Source organism: Amaranthus tricolor, chromosome 3, assembly GCF_026212465.1.
Source record: "Amaranthus tricolor cultivar Red isolate AtriRed21 chromosome 3, ASM2621246v1, whole genome shotgun sequence".
Taxonomy (NCBI): domain Eukaryota; kingdom Viridiplantae; phylum Streptophyta; class Magnoliopsida; order Caryophyllales; family Amaranthaceae; genus Amaranthus; species Amaranthus tricolor.
The window spans coordinates 33,317,043-33,339,650 of record NC_080049.1 but is presented as its reverse complement, the minus strand read 5'-3'; the positions used below and the strand labels follow the sequence as shown (position 1 = coordinate 33,339,650).

The 22,608-nt window shown below is 30.1% G+C and overlaps 2 protein-coding genes and 1 non-coding gene across 3 annotated transcripts; all 3 read right to left on the bottom strand.

Annotated features, from left to right (window-relative positions):
* Nucleotides 1-8,545: 8,545 nt before the first annotated feature.
* Nucleotides 8,546-11,226, bottom strand: LOC130809092 (ribonuclease 1-like). The gene is made up of 3 exons (XM_057674724.1): nt 11,058-11,226; nt 9,532-9,687; nt 8,546-9,102 (listed from the first exon to the last, which is right to left on the bottom strand). Exons 1-3 carry the CDS (start codon nt 11,172-11,174, stop codon nt 8,671-8,673), a joined length of 705 nt encoding a protein of 234 aa, XP_057530707.1. The 5' UTR covers nt 11,175-11,226; the 3' UTR covers nt 8,546-8,670.
* Nucleotides 11,227-16,532: 5,306 nt separating this feature from the next.
* Nucleotides 16,533-19,417, bottom strand: LOC130809091 (ribonuclease 1-like). Its single transcript, XM_057674723.1, has 3 exons — nt 19,249-19,417; nt 18,114-18,269; nt 16,533-17,044 (listed from the first exon to the last, which is right to left on the bottom strand). Exons 1-3 carry the CDS (start codon nt 19,354-19,356, stop codon nt 16,619-16,621), a joined length of 690 nt encoding a protein of 229 aa, XP_057530706.1. The 5' UTR covers nt 19,357-19,417; the 3' UTR covers nt 16,533-16,618.
* A 1,628-nt stretch (nt 19,418-21,045) lies between these two features.
* Nucleotides 21,046-21,163, bottom strand: LOC130809551 (U5 spliceosomal RNA). The gene has a single exon (XR_009040854.1). It is a non-coding gene; the product is annotated as a U5 spliceosomal RNA (small nuclear RNA).
* Nucleotides 21,164-22,608: the final 1,445 nt, after the last annotated feature.

Sequence of the window (22,608 nt, the reverse complement as noted above, 5' to 3'; positions counted from 1 at the left end):
TCCCACATCAACAAATTTAAGATGGTGTTCATACTTTATAAGTTATTGGAAACCTTCTTCCCATTGTCATATAGTTTTGGGATGGTATATACTCTTTGACTTGTGAAGTGTGTGCACCTTGTACTTTTTCCGATAGGTCTGAAAAGAAGTCCAGCCTAATTTAACATGGTATCAGAGCCGATGGTTCGATTAAAAATTAAAAAATGATAGGTCTGAAAAGAATGACGTTTCTATCCTAATTGATTACTCTCACATGCAAACTTGACGGGGGTTCGCATTTGAGGGGGTGATGGAATGGTTTGTCCCACTTCGACAAATTTAAGATGGTGTGCACACTTTATAAGTTATTGGAGACTTTCTTCTCATTGTCATATGGTTTTGGGACAATATATATCTCCTTGGCTTATGAAGTTTATACAACTCGTATTTCCCTGTTAATATGCTGGTATTCACAATAAGTCCAGCCTAATTTAACAGGAGGATCATTTGATTAGCCGTGAAATCATAATTGAGATTATCTTTCGTTAATACCTATGTCTCAAAGAGTTTGCAACATGAAAAGGTACAAAGTAAAATGGTAAGACAATTAAATTGTGTGGATAAGATTAAACAAAAAAGATAATAAGGTGTGTAGATAAGATAAAAAGAAACTGATGGGAACATTAATCAATATAAAATGTTGCAAAATAAATGGTTGAACATACAAAAATAGAAATGTCAGCAAACTCGTAAGAATAGAAGCACTATATATTCATATTTAGCCTCATTCAAAATAAGTAGAGGGAGTATTTTTTTTTGTAATTTGAAATTTAAAATAGCACATATCACAAGATAAAATATATAAAATATATAGTATGAAAATTTATAAAAAATTCAACATAGAATTGTTAATAATACCAAATATTTTAGTCTAAATATCATATCAGTTAACAATAATTTTTCGTTCATTTAATGAGGTGAGTCAGTTTGTACATATATATGAATTGTTTAAATCCGTAAGATCATTGAATAAATTAGACTTGTAGTGAGTAATTCTCCAATAATTTGTTTGAATGCACAAGTTGCGACCCACCATACAAAACAAGGATAATATTGATATATAGGATAGCAGTATATCCCAAGGCATTAATTATTACGTAAATTTTTTTGTTTGAGTTGGAGTTTAAATATGTTATTAAAAATTAATGTGGCTGGACGATTTTAAATTTGAATTTTATCGACTTTTCATTTCAACTAAAATACTTAGCAACATAATATATGAAAAAAAATACTCTTATGTGATGGCACATGTGATTGAATAGTGCTTTTATTATAAAATTTTAATCATTATATAATTAAACTTTTAATTGAATTGTTTTCTTAAAAATATATTAAAAAAATATAGGAAGTAAATCAAATAATTTAGTGTAAAGAAATAAATAAAGACAAAGAGGAGTTGGCAAAATTCATAAGCATTCCACTAAACAATCCATGAAAGAAAGATCGTGAAGTAATCCTATCAAACTTGAACCCAAAAGAATATCTTTTCTTGGGATCAAGTAGATTTCCACATAGGTCTTCCTCTTGTCTAGGGTGAACATAGTTTGGTCAAAATCATAAATTAAACTGAATCAAATCGTAATTTAAGTGTTTGATCTGGTTTACGATCTAAATAATCTGGTCTATTTTTTTGTAAAAGAATTACGATTTTCGGTGCGATCTAGGTTTTTAAATTTTGAAACCGTAATATATTCCGGTCTGGTGTAAAACTTTGACAAATAAATCGTAATAATATATTCTGAATATAAGTTGGAGCCTATCAGGCCCAACTTTAAATAATATGAAAGGCCCAATTTGAAACTTTGAAAGACAAAATCAATTTGAGATTTGAATGACCAATAAACCTAATTTCTAATTCTGACAAGCTCTTCATCAACTTTGAAAGACCACTACACTAGTAAACCTATTTCTAAACCTGCGGCGCTCTCACTCCACTGCTCTACCTGTTCATCTTCTACATGCCGCAACTCTCATTCTACTCTCTCTTTTAAAGATTTTTTGGTTTTTATTTGTTGATTTTTAAATTATTATTAGTTTTTTTTATGATTGATTTGAGTTATGTTGTTCGATTTTTTACAACTTAGTTGTTTGTATTTGGTTTAATTTTTTGTTGAATTTTAGTATGTGGTTTGTTGGTATTTTAGTATGTATTTGGTTGATTGTTCGATTTGTTTATGATTCGATTTTTAGTAATTAGTTTGTTGATTTTTCGAATTTTTGGTTAATATTTTTGATTTTTTCCATTTTTGATTTTCTATGATTTGCTATTTTTTTTAGTCTGTTTGAATTATTAAGAAGTTTTTATGTTTGATAATAGACTAATAGTTTGATAATTGTTTGGTTTTTATGTTTTTTGAATTATGCTCGAATTTTATGTTTGATAATTATTAGTTGTAGTTAAAAATGCATTTTTTTTATTTTTTAGTTAAAAATTGCATTAAATAGAAAAAATATAGATCAGACCAGACTGTTGTAGAACGATCTGGTCTCGTCCGGTGTGGTTTAAAAAATTTTCAGTCCGAATTTCTGATCTGGTCTAAGTTTTGTGTCAAACCAGATCAGATCGGATCATATACAACCCTAATCTTGTTTTAGGATGTAGTGATAAGAGTAATAATTTTAAAAGATACGAGAATAGAGATTATCTGATCACTTATAAAATTTGGATCATTTTGTTTTCAAAGTATCATAATTTTGATTTTTATTTAGTCTTTTTTTTCCTGTCTATCTATAATTATAAAATAAATTAATAAAGGATACGATTGCATAAGTTCTTGCTCATATCAATATAAGCTGATTTCAACGGACAACCTATACCTATGTTATTGTACATTTGCACTTAATACTCTGTAAAATCGTGTACAAATATTTATACTCTCCTATTCTTCCTACTTGTTTTTTTTACTTTTAGATTACTATTTACTAATTATTTTTAATTTTTATTTTATTTTTAATTTATAACTTAAAATATAATCAGGCAAAATTTTATTTCATTCATCTCAATACAAAGATTATAAATATCAATTTTTTACAATTTTTAATTATGTACAGTTAAAAATATTAATGGTTAAAATATTACATTAGCAAGTGTGAAAAAGATAAATGGGATAAATAGGAGGGAGTATCAATGTTAGTGTAATCATTAGTGTAATGCCATTTTTTCATGTATTGTCACATTTTTCAATTTTTCCAATTTTACCTATTTCACTTGTAACTTTAGATTTTAGCTTTTTTTAAACATAGTCAACACATTTTTAATTAAAGCAACAAAAAAATATTCCTATAGGTATTATTATAGGCATAAATCTTTAAGCTAATTTGATTAATTTTGTACAATTCAACCCACAAAATGACATTCCTATCTTTTTTATTGGCCATGAACGACATTTTTTTAAACACGCTAGTTGTTTATGGAATGCCGAAATTTTTTGCTTTCAATTTATAGGAAATTATTGGCTCTAATATCATAATGAAAGAAATAAATCAACTAAAAACTTAAATTGATAATAAAAATCTAAAATATGTCATGTATTAATGTCAAATATTTATTTTATCGATATCAAGTGACGGAAAAAAGAGGCAAAATGCACAAAACATGTATTTATTTTTCCTTAGGAGGAAACGCACAAGTAGAGCTTATAGAAAGCAACGGTAGCACGGCATCTCCTTGTACTCTCGAATTGTGTTCGAGTACGAGGAGAAGTTTAGTTACATTATTAGGTAAGAGGAGACTGTATGGAATGTTGCCATTATCCGTTACCTGTGAAATGTTCATATGCGCTGCGCTTAGGAGTTACACCAACAACAACAACGAAAATGTTTAGTCTAATAGAGATAATTTCACCATAAAACTGTCTCATTAAAAATTTTATTCTCATATAAAAAAATCCTCATACAACAATTTGTGATTCACTTTTGGTAAAATTTGAATTCACAAATCACATTCTTAAATTAGACGGCCTCATAGTGAGCTAATCTCTATTGGCTTGACCCATGTACTACTATCTTAAAGTGATCACTTATGTTTTTAAAGTCATCATTTATACTTTTAAAGTCATCATTTTTTTAGTTTAAAATAATCATTTACAATATCAAAGCAATCACTTAGAAAAATCAACTGATTTGGTGCACTTTTATAAAATGAGTTTGTTTACAAATGGATAGGGAAATGTTCAAGTGTTGAACCTTTCTGCTGCGGCCCAAATGCAGGAGATGATTTACTCGCAGCCCATGGGTAAAAGTAATCCAACGTTATACAATAGGCCACAAATTGTAAGAAGCCGTGTACAAATGGATGTTAATGCGAAAAATTGAAATCCTTAAGCCAAAAAAATAATAATAAAATAAATTAAGTTTAAAAAAATTCAAAAAGTAAGCGTGAAAATTCTAAATCTGTGGTTTGGAGCTGTTCGCAGTTACTAACTGCGAACAGCCAAATAAACAAAATAGCTGTTCGCAGTTACTAACTGCGAACAACTAATTTGTCTTATTTAGCTGTTCGCAGTTAGTAAGTGCGAACAGCTATTTAATATTTATTATTTCCTTAATTTTTGAGTTGTTATTTGTTGTATTTGCACTAGAGACATTAGAATAAGTAATTACAAGCCAATGTATGTTTGAGGCGGCATGATTCAACGGGTTATGAATGGTCCATCTCCTCCAAATGATAGTCATAAGCAGGTGATGAGACGTGCGTATGGGCGGTAGTCAGTGAGTACTCTGTAGCGACTTCCGGTATGAAGTGCTGGAACTGCGAGCCGACGAGCATGCCATACGCAATCTCCCTCACCGATTCCTCGTGGCTGTACCGCATTGCTGCTGCCGCACCTTGTGCCTGCAATTAATATTTAGTTAATGTAACTTTATATTATTTTATTGGCAACTTAATCATATAAATGCAAATGAAGACTTACAAATTGGGTCATCGTAGGTGCAGCAGGTGCGTAATGTGCTGCTGCGAAGATGGCACGTGGTGTCATCCATCGGCGCGTGATGGAGAGGAACCACGACATGGAGTCTGGTGTAGTAGGTGCGCCATGAACATCGATCGGCGCACCTTGTGCTAGCAGCTCCAGTTTACCATCCCAACGAGCGATGTAACGCCAGTTGATCTCCATGCAGTTTTCCCCACCCTGACTTTTGCGCGAAATCAGGTGTAGCTGCGGTTCAGTGTCACTAGGCGGTGGAATGCCCTGTACCAACCCATATTGGCGCATTACGCGCTCTGGTAGATGTACTTCGACAATGTCGAAGCATATGAGTGGCACGGAAGCCCTCCACGCACCTGAATAAATCCCCGAGTGTTCGGGTACAGCTGCGTAGGCTTCCGCAGGGTATGGGTCCCACAAAAACTAAAATACATGTTTTGAAAATGTAAGTGATATGTTAATTACATTGTACTAATGTTAATGCGTACTGAAATGTTTACCTGGTTGGGTCGTAGCAGGTCTAACTGATCTCGGTAGAATCCGAGACCGGTGTCAGTGTGCTTGCGCGTCCGGCGTGCAAAATTCCACCTTGAACCGTACGCAACATCTGGTGAGGTTTGTGGTGGAGGAGCAGTATCACCACGACCAAGGGTTCTGTAAGGTTGGCCGATGAGAATATGCTCCCACGCCCAAAGCTGAACATTTGAAATGAAATTAGTATATAATTCTACTACACCGAATTAGAGTTAAATGTTAATTTTATTACCTGTAATATGACTATTGGCCCCGCAATCTCCTTGACGTTCTTTTGGGCAGCACCACATAGCCTCCTATGTAGGTATCCAAGGGCTGCGGAGCCCCAGCTATACTCGGCGATGTGCTCCCACGTGTCGTCAAGTAAAGTTAAGTAAAGGAGCTGTATTTGGTTGTTTGTTTTATTGGCAAACAACACACCTCCTATCAATGTAGGAGGAATGATTGTAGGAATGTTACCTAGGGTTATGCCATTTGCTAGCGCATCCTCATCGACATCCACATCGTCCTCAGAAGGATCGTCAATGAGCTCATTACTCTCATTTCCATCATCCCAAGGTCCCATCTCAGCAGTTTCTCCTAAGTTAACCATTGAATCAATTGCAACTTGATTCATAGTGGGTTGAGAAAAAGTACAAGATGCGGAAGAAACGACAGGATTTACAGTTTTCTGAATTAATATAGGCATAGGGGTAAGAGTAAGATTAGAAGCAACTACATTCCCTAATGGTACTTCTTCTACGTATAACTCCAAAGAGGGAATTTGGATGGACTTTAAATGCTCCCACATAGCATCTATAGCCTCATCATCCTCAACAGGAAAGGCAAGCAATTCTCCACTCATGTCATATTTAAAGCTTATATTTACGGTACTTCTAGTAGGGTCCAAACCAATCTTAGAACATATAAAACGTTTAAAGTGGTTCAAATCCATGTTCAAATTGCAAGCAAACAACTTACGTCTTCCCCCAACATAATGAACTTTGCCACTACTTTCTCGAATACAACAATTCCAAAAACATACTATAGTCACGCGAAATGATGCCATTTCTACATTAATACAAAGAAAATCAACATCAACATCAACTCATGCCCATACAAGTACATTACATTCATTTGATTATAATCTTTTTTGGTCTAAAAATTATTAAAATTCGTAATGTAACTAAGTTCATACATATATAATACACATAAATTTCAAATATTGAATCAATTCATAAGTTCATAAATAATATTTCTAATACCAACATCAACATCAACATTTCTAATAATATTATCAACGTTGAATTTAACTAATTCAACAACATTACTTCAAAAAACAACATAAAGCTATAAAAACAATTAAAAATTACATTCAATACTTATGGATGATTAAGAATAGTCTTGATTTAACAACTAGTAACCTACATTTGAAAAAATAAGCAAATTTGGTTAAAACCCTAAAAACTTACATATACACCAAAAAAACATAAAAAAGTTTACCTTTGATCAAGATAGAGTATCCCACACTAATTTTGAAGTGCCAAATTGAAAGAGGAACGCAAGAATTGATGGATTGAATTAATGGTTTTAGAGGGAGAATGTAGAATGTGAAGTAGGGTTTGAGAAATGGGGAAAATTGCGAAAAACAGAAACTGATCTGCGTATTTGTGGAGCAGGTCTGTTCGCAGTTACGAACAACCAAATAAGACAAATTAGCTGTTCGAAGTTAGTAACTGCAAACAGCTTCAAACCACAGGTTTGAGATTTTCACGCTTACTTTTGAAATTTTTTTCAAACTTAATTTATTTTATTAATTTTTTTTTTTGGCTTTAAGGATTTCTAATTTTCTGTTAATGCTTGCTGGATTGTTCCAGGATGAAGCCCACATTCTTTCTGGAACTGATGTATTTGTACCGAGTGAATATGGACCAAAGCTTCAAATTCTATTATTGCTTGTGTTTTTACAAATTATTATATGAGTCAGCCTCACCATAAGACAAGAATTATACATAAGTTAAATAATCAAATTAATACAAATTATAAAAATATAAATTATATATTTTGAAAGCATCTCATCAAGAGATGGCCTCTCACAAGAGTAGTCCTTTATTTACATCAAAAAATGTCTATTTATAATAAAAATCTAACTAAAAATATCATATGTAAAAGATAGATTTACATGCCAAACTTTAAAATTAAATAATTATTAAATTTTTAATTTTATTACGAATTTTCAAATGACACGGTCTTACGATGAGACCAAACTCTATTGGTTTGGTCCAATATATAGTTTTTATCTTAAATTAGTCACTTATAACCTTAAAGTGATAACTTTTTAGTTTTAGAGTAATTACTTAAAACCTTAAAGTGATTATTTTTGATATTAAAAGATTACAGTAATGAATTCAAAAATTATACTGATCATTTATACTCGTCTCATGATGATACGATCTTAGACTTACTAATTCTATTTTATTTAATTTCTCACACTACCTATTAAGAGAAGCGGTCCAGCTTAAGAAAAAGTTTGTTAAATTACATCATGATTAAGATAATGTTCGAATAAGTGTTCCATTATATTGTCCTAGTAAACATTAAACCTAGTACATGGTGCCTATATATGCAAGCTGGTCTAGCCTCTAGGGGATACCTTTTGTACTCCTATTATCCTGATATCATAATAAAATTTGTTTCTATATTAAGGTATGCACTCTCCCCACAAAAAATAAATCAAAATACAAATAAGGTGAAAATAAAGAAAAATAAGTAAAAATGATAAAAATATATACATATATATATATATATATTTTATAAAAAAAGTGTGAGAAATTACAAATGAGATAAAAAATATGAAAAATTTGTAGATGAAAAAAAAAATTTAAAAGAGTGGTTCTTATAATTCTTGAACGAGTATTTTATAACCACTTGATATATATGATATCATGTATTTTGATATATATGATATCATGTATTTTTTGCAAATAATAAAATTATAAAATGTAAAAGATACACCAAAGCTGTGTATGTACTTCAATCAAAAGAGAACAAAGTTGAATAGTAAACATTATTTTTATTATTAATAATAATTAAATTTGATATGCTTCAACATGAGTCATACAGGACAAATTGAATAAGCATGTATTAATACAAATGGTCTAGAAAAAAAGATTGAAATTATAAGAAATAACTAGTAGTAGGAAGGGAACTTGATTTTAGCCTTACAATTACCACGACCTTTTGGAAGATATGGGCAAGGAATAAGCTTAGTCCCAGTAGTGTCAGCACACAAAGAAACTTGCCAAATTTGGGAATTTCCTTGAGCATCATGGTTACACATAATCAAAGGGTGAAATCCAATTGCTTTAACAATGGCCTTCTTTATGGATTTTAGTGAGTAAAACTTGTTATTATTAGGAGTAATCCCTGCTCTTATAAGTGCTTGGTAAAGGTTCATCTTCTTCTTAAGGCTCATTGCTGTCTCCAAATACTCAATTTCACCAAGGTTTGATTTTGTGCACGTTCCATGTTTGTTCCATTCATGCACCCAAAACTTTCTACCTATTTGTGGGCATGTGAAGGATGGCCATGCCACTCGTAGTCTCTCTTGCAAAGGTTTTATCTGCACAACCAATTCATTTTTATTATAAGTTGGATTAGTGTTTGTTTGACAAAAGTCTCATAGCTAATAGCTAGTAGTTGTTATTATATAACATATCTTGAGGCTTCAACTATTAACTTAAGCTTTTGCTTGAGTTAATTCCTTGACATGGTATCAGAGCCAACGTGACAAGAGGTCACAAGTTCGAATCTCAACTACCCCTCTTTTAAGTGGAATATTCAGCGCTTGTGCTCAATTCTAGCCCAATGGGCTCTCATGTCAGCGGATGTATTAAAGTATATAACATATTCTGAGGTCTCAACTATTATTAGCATTGGATGATTTGACCATCCAACACTGATCAATTTGTATCAAAATAAGCTAAAATAGCTCAATAAACTATTTTGCCAAACACTTTAAAAAAGATGATGAAGAAAAATGAAATCATACCCTAGCTACATCATAGTTGTCAATGCCACAGTTGTAGGCGAAGTTGCCATCATTGAAATAAGGCCATAGTCCATCTATTGTGAAGTCTGGACTTGGTTTCCCTGTTGGAGGGTAGCAACATCTCGTCCCTGCTTGATTACAGTATGATCCTAACCACTGCACCATTTTTTAATTGTTTCAAAATCAAGTTGCATTATTACACATCAAACATTCATGGATAATTAAATTAAGCTTGTCTGTTTGTTAGTTTAGTGACAAATGGATAATTAAATTAAGCTTGTCTCTTTGTTAGTTTAGTGACAACTTACAGGGCTGAACAAAGACTATATGGGTCATATTTATTTTTTTATGTTTAGAAAATTGAAGCCTTTTATGAACTATTATAGTAAAAAATTAGGTACTAAAATTTTTGCAAAAACTTAACATTGGTAGGTTTTGTACTTCTGAACAACAATATAACACGAAGACACCCCATAAACTAATCTACGCTTAACTGAAGAAATAAGAAGTTTGTTAATATATGAGGCCCTTGTTTCCTAGGGCCCCTAGACGGTCAGACACTTTAAATGGGCTTAGAACCGCCCTTGACAACATATATAACAAATTTGGGGTTTGAACTATAAACTAAATTTTAATGTTGAAATATTTTCTTGACATGATATTTAAAATCAACATGACATAAAGTCAAAGTCACAAATTCTAATCTCATTCATCTCTCATTTTAATTTGAATATTTATTGTTTGGTATGAGGAGGGCCGAGTTGATATGTTGCATCCCCACATATAGCCTTTAAAACTAGGGAGGTTGATTATAAATTTATATATAATACAATATGTGATAAGGCTTTAACTATGAGTCGTTAGTCTTGTACTTTCTCTGTTCCATGATACTTGCTTTATTTGCCTTTTATGCAAATCAATGTGTTATTACATTCATCTATGTATTGAATTATATAAAGGTAAAGTTAAAGGACACTCCCAGTATCTCGTACAAGGTAGGGTCCGGAGTAAAGAGAGATGCGCGTAGTTAAGAAACCCCCCAATTGATACCTGCACCCAGTAGGGGTCGAACCCTAAACTTTCTGCTCAACATGCAGATGCTCTATCCATTAAGTCACAAGCGTTTCTGGTTTTGGCATATTTGCCAATGCACGTTTTCAATCTTAAATATCTCTAATTGTGCTTGAGTAAAAATTATAAAAAGTTGATATTAATAAATTTATAATAAAACGAATTAAACAAGATTCCACATGACTATGTAGTAACTTATAGATTAAGAACAAATCACATAATAAAAGTGATTGATGAATAGTGTTGAAAAACCAAATAGAACAAGTAAAGCGAATAAAATGGAGTACAAAATAAATGGTATTATGAAAGTATGCGATTAGATGATTCAAACAAGATCCCACTTAACTATATTTTTACTTACTTATTAGCCGTAATATATAAAAAAAGTTTCAAAAGTAAATAGTTTTGATAACCAAAATGTAGCTAAGTAAAACACCTCAGAGAAGAAGTTATACCTGTTGTACCAAATAATATGCACGTAAACCACTGTTGAGATTGGCATTGCCAAGTGCTACAACTGATAAACTTAGCAGGAGGACTAATTTCAACAATGAGCTGATCATTTTCACCATTCAAATCCCGTTCTTACACAAAGCTTTGATTGTTATATGCTTGTGTGACCTAATTGGTAGACATAGCTCAATTTTTATAGTATCCTTTGATCATTATATTATGTTAAAACCTACCCCAAATATGTCTATTAAGTGCTAATTAATGATTAATAACACTATAACTTACATTGTAATTTTAAATACTGAAATTAAGATCTTTTGTCGAATGGGTTTAATGTTCATGATGTAGTACACTTTGGGTTACGTGTAACAAATTATTAATACACATTCAAAACGGAAGAATACGTAAATTTCTTTGTGATTTAAGTTTTTTATTTCTTAAAGTAATTGATTGATTTAGAGGTTTTCTTTACAAATAGTTGTTAATTGTTGATTTTTTGGTTTAATTATTAACTAATTGGGATTTTTTTTTTGTTTTTATTAGCTTTTAAACTAGTTGAAAAGCCAATTATTTAGGGAGATTTTGAATAAAATCAACTAATTAAGTATTGGTTCTTTAGTGTTAGAAAAATTTAGTCAACAAGTCGATAATCATTGAAATAAGCTATGAAAGTTAGCTTTTTTATTTTGACTTTAAAATCAAATTACAAAATTATTTATCAAATATTTTTTTTAATTTTTTAATCAATTAAAAATACAAAAGTCTGAAAAAAAAATCATTTATACAATGTGAAGTTGCTTACTTGTTTTAGAAGTAATTGGGTCCAACATACATAACATGGGCATTAAATATTTAGAGATTTGAAATAAACCATTTTTAAAGATTAAAATTAATTAGGGAAGGCTTAGGCATTAATGACCACTATGTTAATTGAGATCCTTTGACTCTTAAGTTCATAACAAGGTTGAATTTGCATTAACTAGGGCTGAACATGGTTTGGTCTAAACCGTAAACCAAACCGGACCAAATCGTAATTTAAATATTTGATCTGGTCTACGGTCTAAATGGTCTGGTCCGGTTTTTTTTTATTTAAACGGTTTACGGTCCGGTCCCGATTTTAAAATTTTCAAACCAAACCGGACCGGAAAACCGTATTAAAATCATATTTAAGGGGATTAGGGCAAGTGGGCAACTACTCGTGAGTGAACTCCTGCTGCTGGCTGCCTCCATCTCCTTTTCCAAAATCGTGAGTTGTGACATTCTCCTATCTTCCTCGCCTTCTCTCTGTTTCCTCGCCTCCTCTCTAATTCCTCGCCTCCGGCCCTCCTTCGAGGCTTCAAATCTTCGAGCTTCAAGCCTTCAACCCATCGACAGTCGACAGTGCTTCTGTGCTTCTTCGAGGCTTCGACGCTCCTCCTCCAATCTTCATTCTCCAATCTCAGTAGTCACCACGGAATCAAGTGTAGAATCTCGTAATGTAAGTGTAGAATCTTCATTCTTAAAAAAAACATGTGTAATTGCTTAATTTTCAGTTGAATGTTGAATGAATCTCGTAATGTTAAATTGTTTGATTGGAATTTATCAGTTTTAGGGTTTGATTGGAATTCTGATATGTTGAATGTTAAATTGTTTAAATTCGAAGAATGAAGAATCTCACTCAATAAAAATTAAAAAAAAAATTAAAAAAAAAACCCGTAGACCAGACCAGACCAGACCGTTGTCTGGTCTCTTGACTGGTCTGGTCTAGACTGAAAAATTTCCAGACCGGAATTTCTGGTCTGGTCTGATTTTTCTGTCAAACCGGACTAGACCGGACCGTGTTCAGCCCTAGCATTAACGCTTCTCTATAAAATAATAAATTTGTAATTTGCAAACCGTAAAAGAGGTTAGATGATATATTTAATCATATCACATCATGAGAATTATCGGCATATTATACTCACTTAATCTGAGTTAGTTCTATGATATTGTTAGGCTTCTAGCTACAAAAATTGAATAGTGAAGCACATAAAAGTTAGTTCTAGTACTCTTTGTATTAAGAGGTGTGTAAAATGTATTATTCAGTCTAAATTTCAATCTATACTAACTTGATAATGTGTAATTTGAAAATTAATGAAATTATGTCAAAAACATTGGATAGCTAAAGTCGATGGACTCAACGTATAGCTAATTGGACTCAACTATGATTTGAAAGTAACCTAACCAAAAGTATGAATAATTGACCAAAATCCCTATTTGAAGCAACATTTAATTATAACTTATATTTATATTAATTGTATTTTAATCAAGTTACTTATAAATCATCTCAAAGTAAGGTTGTCTGTTAAATAACCAATTTTAATGAAACTCGAACATAAATTATGTACATATATATTAATTTTATATTACTATTTAATATTATTTTTACATACATATCATTTTAGTATTTTAATCATAATCTTAATTTATATATTTTGTAATATAACGGTTGAATATTTAATACTATTTAAAAATACAATTATATAGGTATATTTGATTGACCCAATGATTGCAAAATTGACAAATGTAATTGTGATACTTTTACATGTTACAATAATATTAGGTATCATCATTATTGCGAGAGTTAAAGATGTCATATTTTCATAAATAGCAAGTCAATTTATGACACTTTTTACATCATCAAATATTTTAGTAACATTTATGATCTTAATACACTAAATATCACAATTAAAACTATTATTTGTAGCTTTAGCATGAAAAGGCGGAGAAGGGGGAACATTCAAAAAGATGGAGTAGAAAACCATTGAAACACAAGCCATAACGGAACTTATGAGATAACAGGCTTTGGGTGATTGGTGAGGCAACCAACGGATAACTTATTAACATGGTTGCGCATATACTTTAATGTATATCACCACATGACAAGAATTGGTTGACTTTTACAACAAAAGATTTAATTAATTCAGTCAGTCAATTGATCTTCAATGAGCTTAATAATGAATCCGTTTTTAATTAATTTTATTGTGCTTAACAAGTTATATTTGAGTTTTTTAATTTTATTCAATAAAGAATATTTTATAAAGGACTTAAACCCACAAATTATACCACAGAAAAATTACAATAAAAATTATAAATTGTCATATTGATTATTTAAATCCTATCTTAAACTCCGTTAAGTTGGAATTTAAATCTAAAATCTGCTCTCAACAACTCATTTTATGAGTTAGCAATAGCATAAAACCAACTTAGCTCCATTATTTGAATTTCTCATTAATAAACGTAAATTATATGCCATTCAATGAGGATTAACAATTCTTTGTTAATTATTGATTGTTGAATAGTTGGATCAATTAGCAGAGTGACAGTATTAATATTTTTTGTTAATTTTAAATTAATAGTATAATTAATTATAATTAAAAATGTTTAATAAATTAGTCACTAATTGTTGACTTATTTTGTTATTAATAACGAGCAAAATAGCTTAAGAACTTAATTTTGAATAAAACCAATATCACCACAAATGAACGTTAATAAACATTGCTCATAGTCTTTGAACTTGTTGTCGGTTCCTCCTTTCCCTTTTAAAACGCTTAATTAATTAATCCAGCGTCGGCCAAGATCATTGATGTGCATTTACTAATACATGGTATCTGCCGTATACTACGGATCACGGATTGAACCATAAGCCTTGGTGACGTGAACTTATATGTTTTTAATCATTAATTATAAATGATTAATGATTAATGATTAATGATTAATGATATACTCATAAGGATTAATTGAGTTTTTCATTTATGTTGGAGAATAAGTTATTTATTTTAAATTATAAATTTTAATAATATAATAATATAAATGAAGTTTTTGAGAATGACAAGATAGAATAGTCATTCTCAATTATTTCAACTTTTAAAAGTAATGGTCGAAATGGCTCAAATGTAAATTTAATTTTTTTTTAAAATTTTAAACACTAAATTTGAGCCAATTTTAAATTTTAAATAAAATTATAGCTTTCAAAAACAACTTTTGAGCGAACAGATGAAATGAATATAGGGTTTTAAATACATATTGAAAAAGTAAAAATAAATTTTTGAATGAGATTAATGAGAAAATCTTGTTATATAAATTTTTGATGGGAAAATAACATACAAAAAATATATGAAATAAAAAAAGAAAATAAGTTTAATAATGAAATTTACAAAAAGAATATATGAGAGCATGAGACCGTGATCAAAAATAAAAACAAATTTTTTTAAATTGAAAAATATTACAAAAATCAATTGAAAAAAAAAAAAAAAAAACCAGCAAATAAATTGAGGTTTCATACAACCTAGACATAGAAGTTGAACCTAAAAATAATTATCTATTATCTAATACTTTAAGAATGGATAAGGTCCTTCAACATGTTCAAGTTACCCTTAAAGTTAGCAAAACTTCTTCATCTATTAAATTTAAGCGTGTAGTTTACAAATATTCAACTTATCAACTTAATTAAAAAAATTGATAGGACTGCATATCAATTCATTTTATTTATTAATTTAATTAGACACCTACATTATATTAATCCACTTGCATATAAAAATTACCGTACAAAATTACAAAGTAGAGTACTATTTAACTTTTGGGTGAAGGAAGGTGCTTTTTTTGGTTGTAAACTACATTGTATAAATATCAATGCGCATTGAGAACCGGGTGGTGTACAAATTGGAGCATTTATCACCATTTTTTTCAGGAATGAGATATTTACACTCCAACATAATATATTTTAATGAGATATATTTTGAAAGATTTAATTTAAATCACTAATTTAAATTTTTAATGTTCTAATATACTATTGATTTAGTGATATTTATTAGACCATAGCACAATAAAAAATCATAATAAAAAATTTTTTACGACATAGGATCTTGTGCCGTTTCTCATAAATGTCACTATAGACTATAGTTACAATTACATATATCACTAAAGGCCAAGAAAATTGTCACTAAATCACTTTATAGTGAAAATTCAGATAAAAATCAATAATCAATACATTAAAAATATAAATCAATGACATTTTTCTAATATCATTAAATTTTAATCATAAAAAGTTAACTTTATTGTACTGATGAGTTGATAAATTCGATTTTCACTACCCTATCCCAACCCTCTCCTTTCCTCCGTTTGTCATGTACTAAAAAACTATCAATCTGCATTGCTTTATCATTTTTAAAATGATAAAAAAAATTTATAGGGATATTACACGCGCTAATTCTGAAGTTTTGGCTTTTTTACGTGGCAGACAAATTTTTTTTTAATCCAAGTGATAACCTTGACATTCCAACTTTTCATGTGGTAGACAACAGGGAAGCTATTTTGTTAACTTCTATATTTACCCAATATAATGACATTTTTTTCGAAAAACAAACGTCGTGATAAACCTAATTAACCACGTATTTTGAAATTCAATCGAAATAAATACTTAATTTAACAATTTAATTTTTATTTACTATATGGTAAAGTTAAAAATTCAATGTCCTACATGAATTTTTTAAAAAAAATTATGAAAAAGCTAAAAACTCATAATCAGTCCATTAAATTTTCCAAATTAATAAGATGGAAACTTAATGGTAGAAGTACATTCCCTTTGTCCATCAGGAACATTAGAACAGTTAACGAGTTCCATCCCAGTTTTATCCACACACAGTAAAATCTGCCAAATCTGACTGTTCTCTTCAGAATCACGGTTACAATATATCAATGGTTGAAGTCCTGTGGCCTGGAACAGAACATCTTTTATTGTCTCAAGTGGGTATAACTCATTATCTGGGTAGATGTTGGCTTTTCCCAGGATTTGCAGGATGTTGAACTTGTTCTTGAGGTTTAGAGCCGCCTCAAAATATTGTATTTCTTCTAGGACTGATTTAGAGCATGCTCCATGTTTGTTCCATTCATGGAGCCAGAACTTTCTTCCGATTTGTGGGCATGTAAATGTTGGCCATTCTTGCTCTAGCATGCTCTCAATGGCTTTAAGCTAACATATAATATCCACAAAATATAATTAAGTCACTTGGATAAGTTTATAATGATAAGCTTTTAAAGTCAATTATCATTATTATATAATGTCAAGCGTAAATTAGTTGATTTTTCTTGCTTATTAAAAAATGATTTAAATGTACAAAAAATAAAAATAGCAAATAACCTCCCAAAAACTTTTTGATTTGAATATGAAGTATTTTTACGTACTTAACAAGAATTTCAAACTTAAAATTACAGTTTATGTATAAATTTAATTAAATGAATTATAAATTATAATGCCGCTACTATGGAATTACCTAATGTTATAATGTCAACCGTTTTATTAAGTGGTTAGAATAACTGATAAAGTCGTTGATTTTATACTCGCATAAAATAAAAAAAGTCCACTATCTAATTCTATGTGTACTCCACTGTATAATTGCAAATTAATACATATTTTATTGACCTTCATCATCGTCATATTCACTGTATTTCGCTTATAAAAAAATTATAAATAAGATTTGGAGACATGATATATTTTAATGATCCTAAAGTTGAAATTTTGATTGGACATTTGGGCATTATTTTAAACAAAAATTCTCATAACACAAACATTTACTTGTACTTAAAAGCCACTTCATAGATAAAAATGGCATTTTTAAATTGAGTAGTTCAAATATTATTATTTTTTTAAAAGTGCATGACCTCTTCTTTTTATATTAGTTAAACTATACTAAAATTCAAGTATTTATTGTCTGTTCAGTTAGTGATATTAAATGGTGGTCATGAAAATAATTTATAATGTAAAACTTCTACAAAACTTCCATGTCATTCCCATAGTAATGAAACTTTGATCATAAAAAAGTTGTTTTGTACAAAATTTCCATTACCACTTAATAACATCTCTGCCAACGGTAATGCGTTGGAATGAATTTTATGAACAAAATGAGATGATTGGAGTTGGACAAGCATGACCATCAAGATAGCTATAAGATTTTTCAATCAAAATTATACTAGTTTTCATTATTGTTACCACCGTTTAATAGCTTAAACGGGTGTTAAGAGTATTTGGGCTTATTACATACCGGGCCCACATCAAAACTTGCACCAGGACAATTTTCAAGGGAAACACCATTATCATTGTAAGGCCAAAGCCCATATATTGTGAAGTTTGCTCCTGGCTTTCCTGTTGTTGGATAGCAGCATGGTGTCCCTTCTTGATTGCAGTATGATGGTAACCACTGCATTTTTCACAATCACCAATTAATTACTTATACAACTTAATAAGATGCCGTACTCCAACGAAACAATCTTAAAATAAAAAACTTATTTGTACTAATGAGGCAATTTAATATATATACGAGACACGACTCACAGCGAGACTGCCTCATACAACAATTTGTGTTAAATTTATTATATTCGATTACATAAATCTCCCTAATCAAACATTTATCACAAAGATGAAAAGAAAACTCTTCAACTATCGAGTTGACCCATGATTTTCAATCAATTAATCGAAGTAAGTTTTATTCATCAATATATATAAAAGTGAAAAACACTTTCTCAATCCTAATGTTGTTAAAAAATTATGAATCAAACAAAATAAATTTTAATTTTATTTATTAAGAGATACGCGTAAATCAGTGACGGAACTATGGACACATAATATGTCCGCGGCCGTACCATCATTCTACAAACATGAATTTTTTCTCCTATAAAACTTGTAAAAAAAAATAAAGATATGTGTTAGTGCATTTGTTTTGTTTATACCAAATAAATTTTTTGGATCCGCCTCTATCATCAATTCGGCCTAAACCGCCTCCTTCTTATCCATCTTGTCCTCCAATCACTCGTTCTCAACATTGGTTATTCATGCGCTACCCAAAGTATGGTATGTAATATTCATATGTCGAACTCATTTTTATTTAGCAATTTCATTGTAGTTGTCTCATTTTTTATGTTGAAAAATATCTATTGTGTTATTTTGTAAATTAAACTCTATAAAAATATTAATTTTTAAATTTTATCTATCAACTTAATTTTGTTAATATTTATGCGAATAAAACCATACAATATAATTATTCTGCAATAGATAAAATATTATGTGCAAAATAAATTATGTTATATCGATTATATATATTATATTTAATAACGAAATCGAACAACAAAATGTAGGCTATTAAAATTGAAGGTAAAGGGGAATAAAGAATAATAATTCACCTGCTGAATAAAGTAAAATGCACGAGGTTCGTCACCTTGAGATTCCACGGCCATATTTTGCAGAAGCACAAGCATGGTTATCAACAGCAAATTTGCCCAGTTCTTCATTCTCTGTTATAATTTGTTTTGTGAATTGGTAAAGTATTAAAAAATATAAAAATTCTTTTCTGTACGCATTATATATATAGAGGTCTTTTTCATGATCATCGTCTCGTGAATTTTTTAGCTAGTTGATGTCAGAACTAGAATACATGCATGCAAGACAAATATTTACCATAATACATACAAAATCTTATTATTGCTACAAATAATTATTTATATTATAAGTTTGCCCCTTTAATTATTTTTTTGTGAGTTTTTTTAGATAAAATGAAACAAACTCTAAAAAAGGGATTTACACTATTTTGCATGTGAACGATAAATCCAAAAGAATCATAATATATATTATAACTTATATAGAGTACTTTTTTTTAAGAAATTTAAGATCAGTTTGCAATACACCAAACTTGCCTGATAATAATGTACTGGTTGACAAAATTGAGTGATTTTCATAATTTCTATAAAAATAATATACTCCATAGAATTTGATCTCCATTGCTAGAGGTGTAACGCAGCCTAGCTAATTAACTTGACCCGATTAATAGTTATTTGTTTTTAAGAGATTGCAATACTAATAATTGATATATGTATTAAAATAGGTATATGAATCATTACACTACAATATAATATACTTTTAGGGGACTATTTAGTGCCATTTAATTTAAGTTTGACTACTCTTTAAATTTCAAATGTATATATATAGTGGATTTAATGATATTTATTAGACTCTTTAACAGCATAATAAAAAATCATACTAAAGTTTTTCGCGACATAAGATCTAGTGACATTTCTCATAAATGTCATTATAAACTATAGTAACAATTATGTATGTCACTAAAGACCAAATAAAATGTCATTAAATCACTTTATAGTAAAACTTAAAATAAAAACCGACAATTATTACACTAAAAATATAAATCAGTGACATTTTTTAATTGTCACTAAATTCTATATCGTAAAAAATTAATTTTATTGTAGTGTTAAATTGTATAGGGATGATTAAAAAAGAGAGAAAATGAGAAAAAATATTTCGATAAAAAAGAAAAAAAATGGTAGGAACATCATCTAAAATTAAAACGGAAGAAGAAATTTCTTAAATAATTTCTTATAGAAACGGAAGAAGAAATTTCAAGTATCCATCTACAAGTACTACAAAAACGCGTCGAACACCAATTAAAGTTCTGTGGCCACCTAATTTTGATTGTTAAAACAAAAACCAAATACACGACCAGAAGCAGGTGGTGGCAATACTTCGACCTTCTAATGGGTGTTGCAGATTGCGGCCAATTAACCTGCGATCGGATCTAAAATAGAAGGAATATATTCCCCTAACTACCAATAATTTTAGTTGGTGCCACAAGAGAATCTCCCGTGTGAAAGATTTTGGTTACTCACGCCTATGGATGTCATAAGATTGTAAGAATACCGTAAATCCATTTCGTTTAACGTTTCAAAACATTGTGCACATTCCTTTTGTTAGGGGTGTCAAATAGGTCGGGTTGGGTCATTTTCAGGTTCGGATCATATATAAATGGGTCAATAAATCCTTAACCTGAACCTGACCCATTTAATTAATGGGTCAAAAATTGAAACCCCGACCTGATCTGTAGCAGATCGGATCAACATGCTAATGACCCATTTAACCTACTTTTTTTTTAAGGTCATTAAATTCATATATTTCAGGTCATTTGACCCATTTAACCTTAATTAAAGGCTTCCTCCAAAAATAAACGTATGCCACTTAATGCAGCAAGCACACGGTATTCTTTTTAGTAAAAGGCGAAAGAAAAGTTCGCTTTGTGCTCACGGCGTGGCTGCGTAAGTTGGTATGAGATCTGTAGAAGTGATTTAAAGGATTTTTCTTTTATTAGTATCTTTCATGGCCGATGTGGGACAACTTCCTTTGTTTTTGAAAGTCATCTTCAGCTGACAAATCCCTTAGCCGATGTGGGACAACTTCCTTTCTTATTGAAAGTCATCTTCAGCGGACAAATCCCTCAATACATGGTAATTGGTATTATCTTAGTTTTACGAAGTATTTGGCAAATGTTGATCCGTCTTAAATTTAATAATGGGTTAAACAGGTTTTTTTCGGGTTTAAATATTCAACCTGAACCTAACCCATTTAATAAACAGATCAGGTCGGGTTGACCCATTTAATTAATTGGGTCAAAAATCTAAACCCAAACCTGCTAATTTCGAGTCGATTTCAGATCAGGTTAGAAGGTCGGGTCAGCTTTTGCCAGCCCTACCTTTTGTCTTCTTGAATAATAAGTCAGATTTCACTTTTATTAGATAGATTTATGTGTAAAACACGAATGTTATTAATTACAATAAATAATTACTAATATGAATAATGATATTATTTTACAACATAAACTTAATTATTAAATATTTGTATTTGTTATGAAATTATCATTATCAAAGTGAATAAATAATTTAATATACAACAATATTGAGACATATACTCATAGTAATTATATTAATAATTAAGATAAATAAAATTTATAAGTCTTCAACCATGATAAATAAGAGGGAGAATTTAGTTGAAAAAAAATAACCAAATCAGTTAGCTTAATTATTATGTGATAACGATTTACTATCTAAATTAAAATAAAGACTTGTAAGGAAATATAGTATTTCAATATATCATTATATATAGTTCTATTCAATCAACAAATATTACATGTTTTAATGAGTTAATTGTTTCCTTAATATCAAATGGTTCGCTTTGATTGAGCGTAAATATTTACGGGGTGTTTGGTATAAGAAGTAGAAATGAAAAGGAAAGGAAACTCATAAGAAAGGTAAGGAAAATAATAAGAATTATCCTTATTAATGATTGTTTGGTATAACCATGTAAAAGAAACACTTTCTTTTATCTTGGCTTCTTGTTGTTTGGTATATCTAATTCTAAGGTAATCAAATAAAATCTTCACTTTTTTGATCTCTGAAACAAGTACCCCAAACCCAATTTGACTAGTTTATTCTTTGTTTCTCCATAGATTTCACAATGAATTTTTTTTAATTTCTCAAACAATAAAAATTACTAACGGGTTGGATGATTAGCTTTTGATGTGGAGGCCTGGTTTGTGTGGAGCATAATCAATAGCCAAGAATGAAATTCGGATTTTAAGAGCAAAGAGAGAAAAATTGAGAAATACAAGTGAGATGAAAGAATACATGAGGATTGAGGGAGAAAGATCTGGAAACGTAAAGTGTTTCTTCAACATTTTGAGAGGTAACAAATTAGGGGTATGT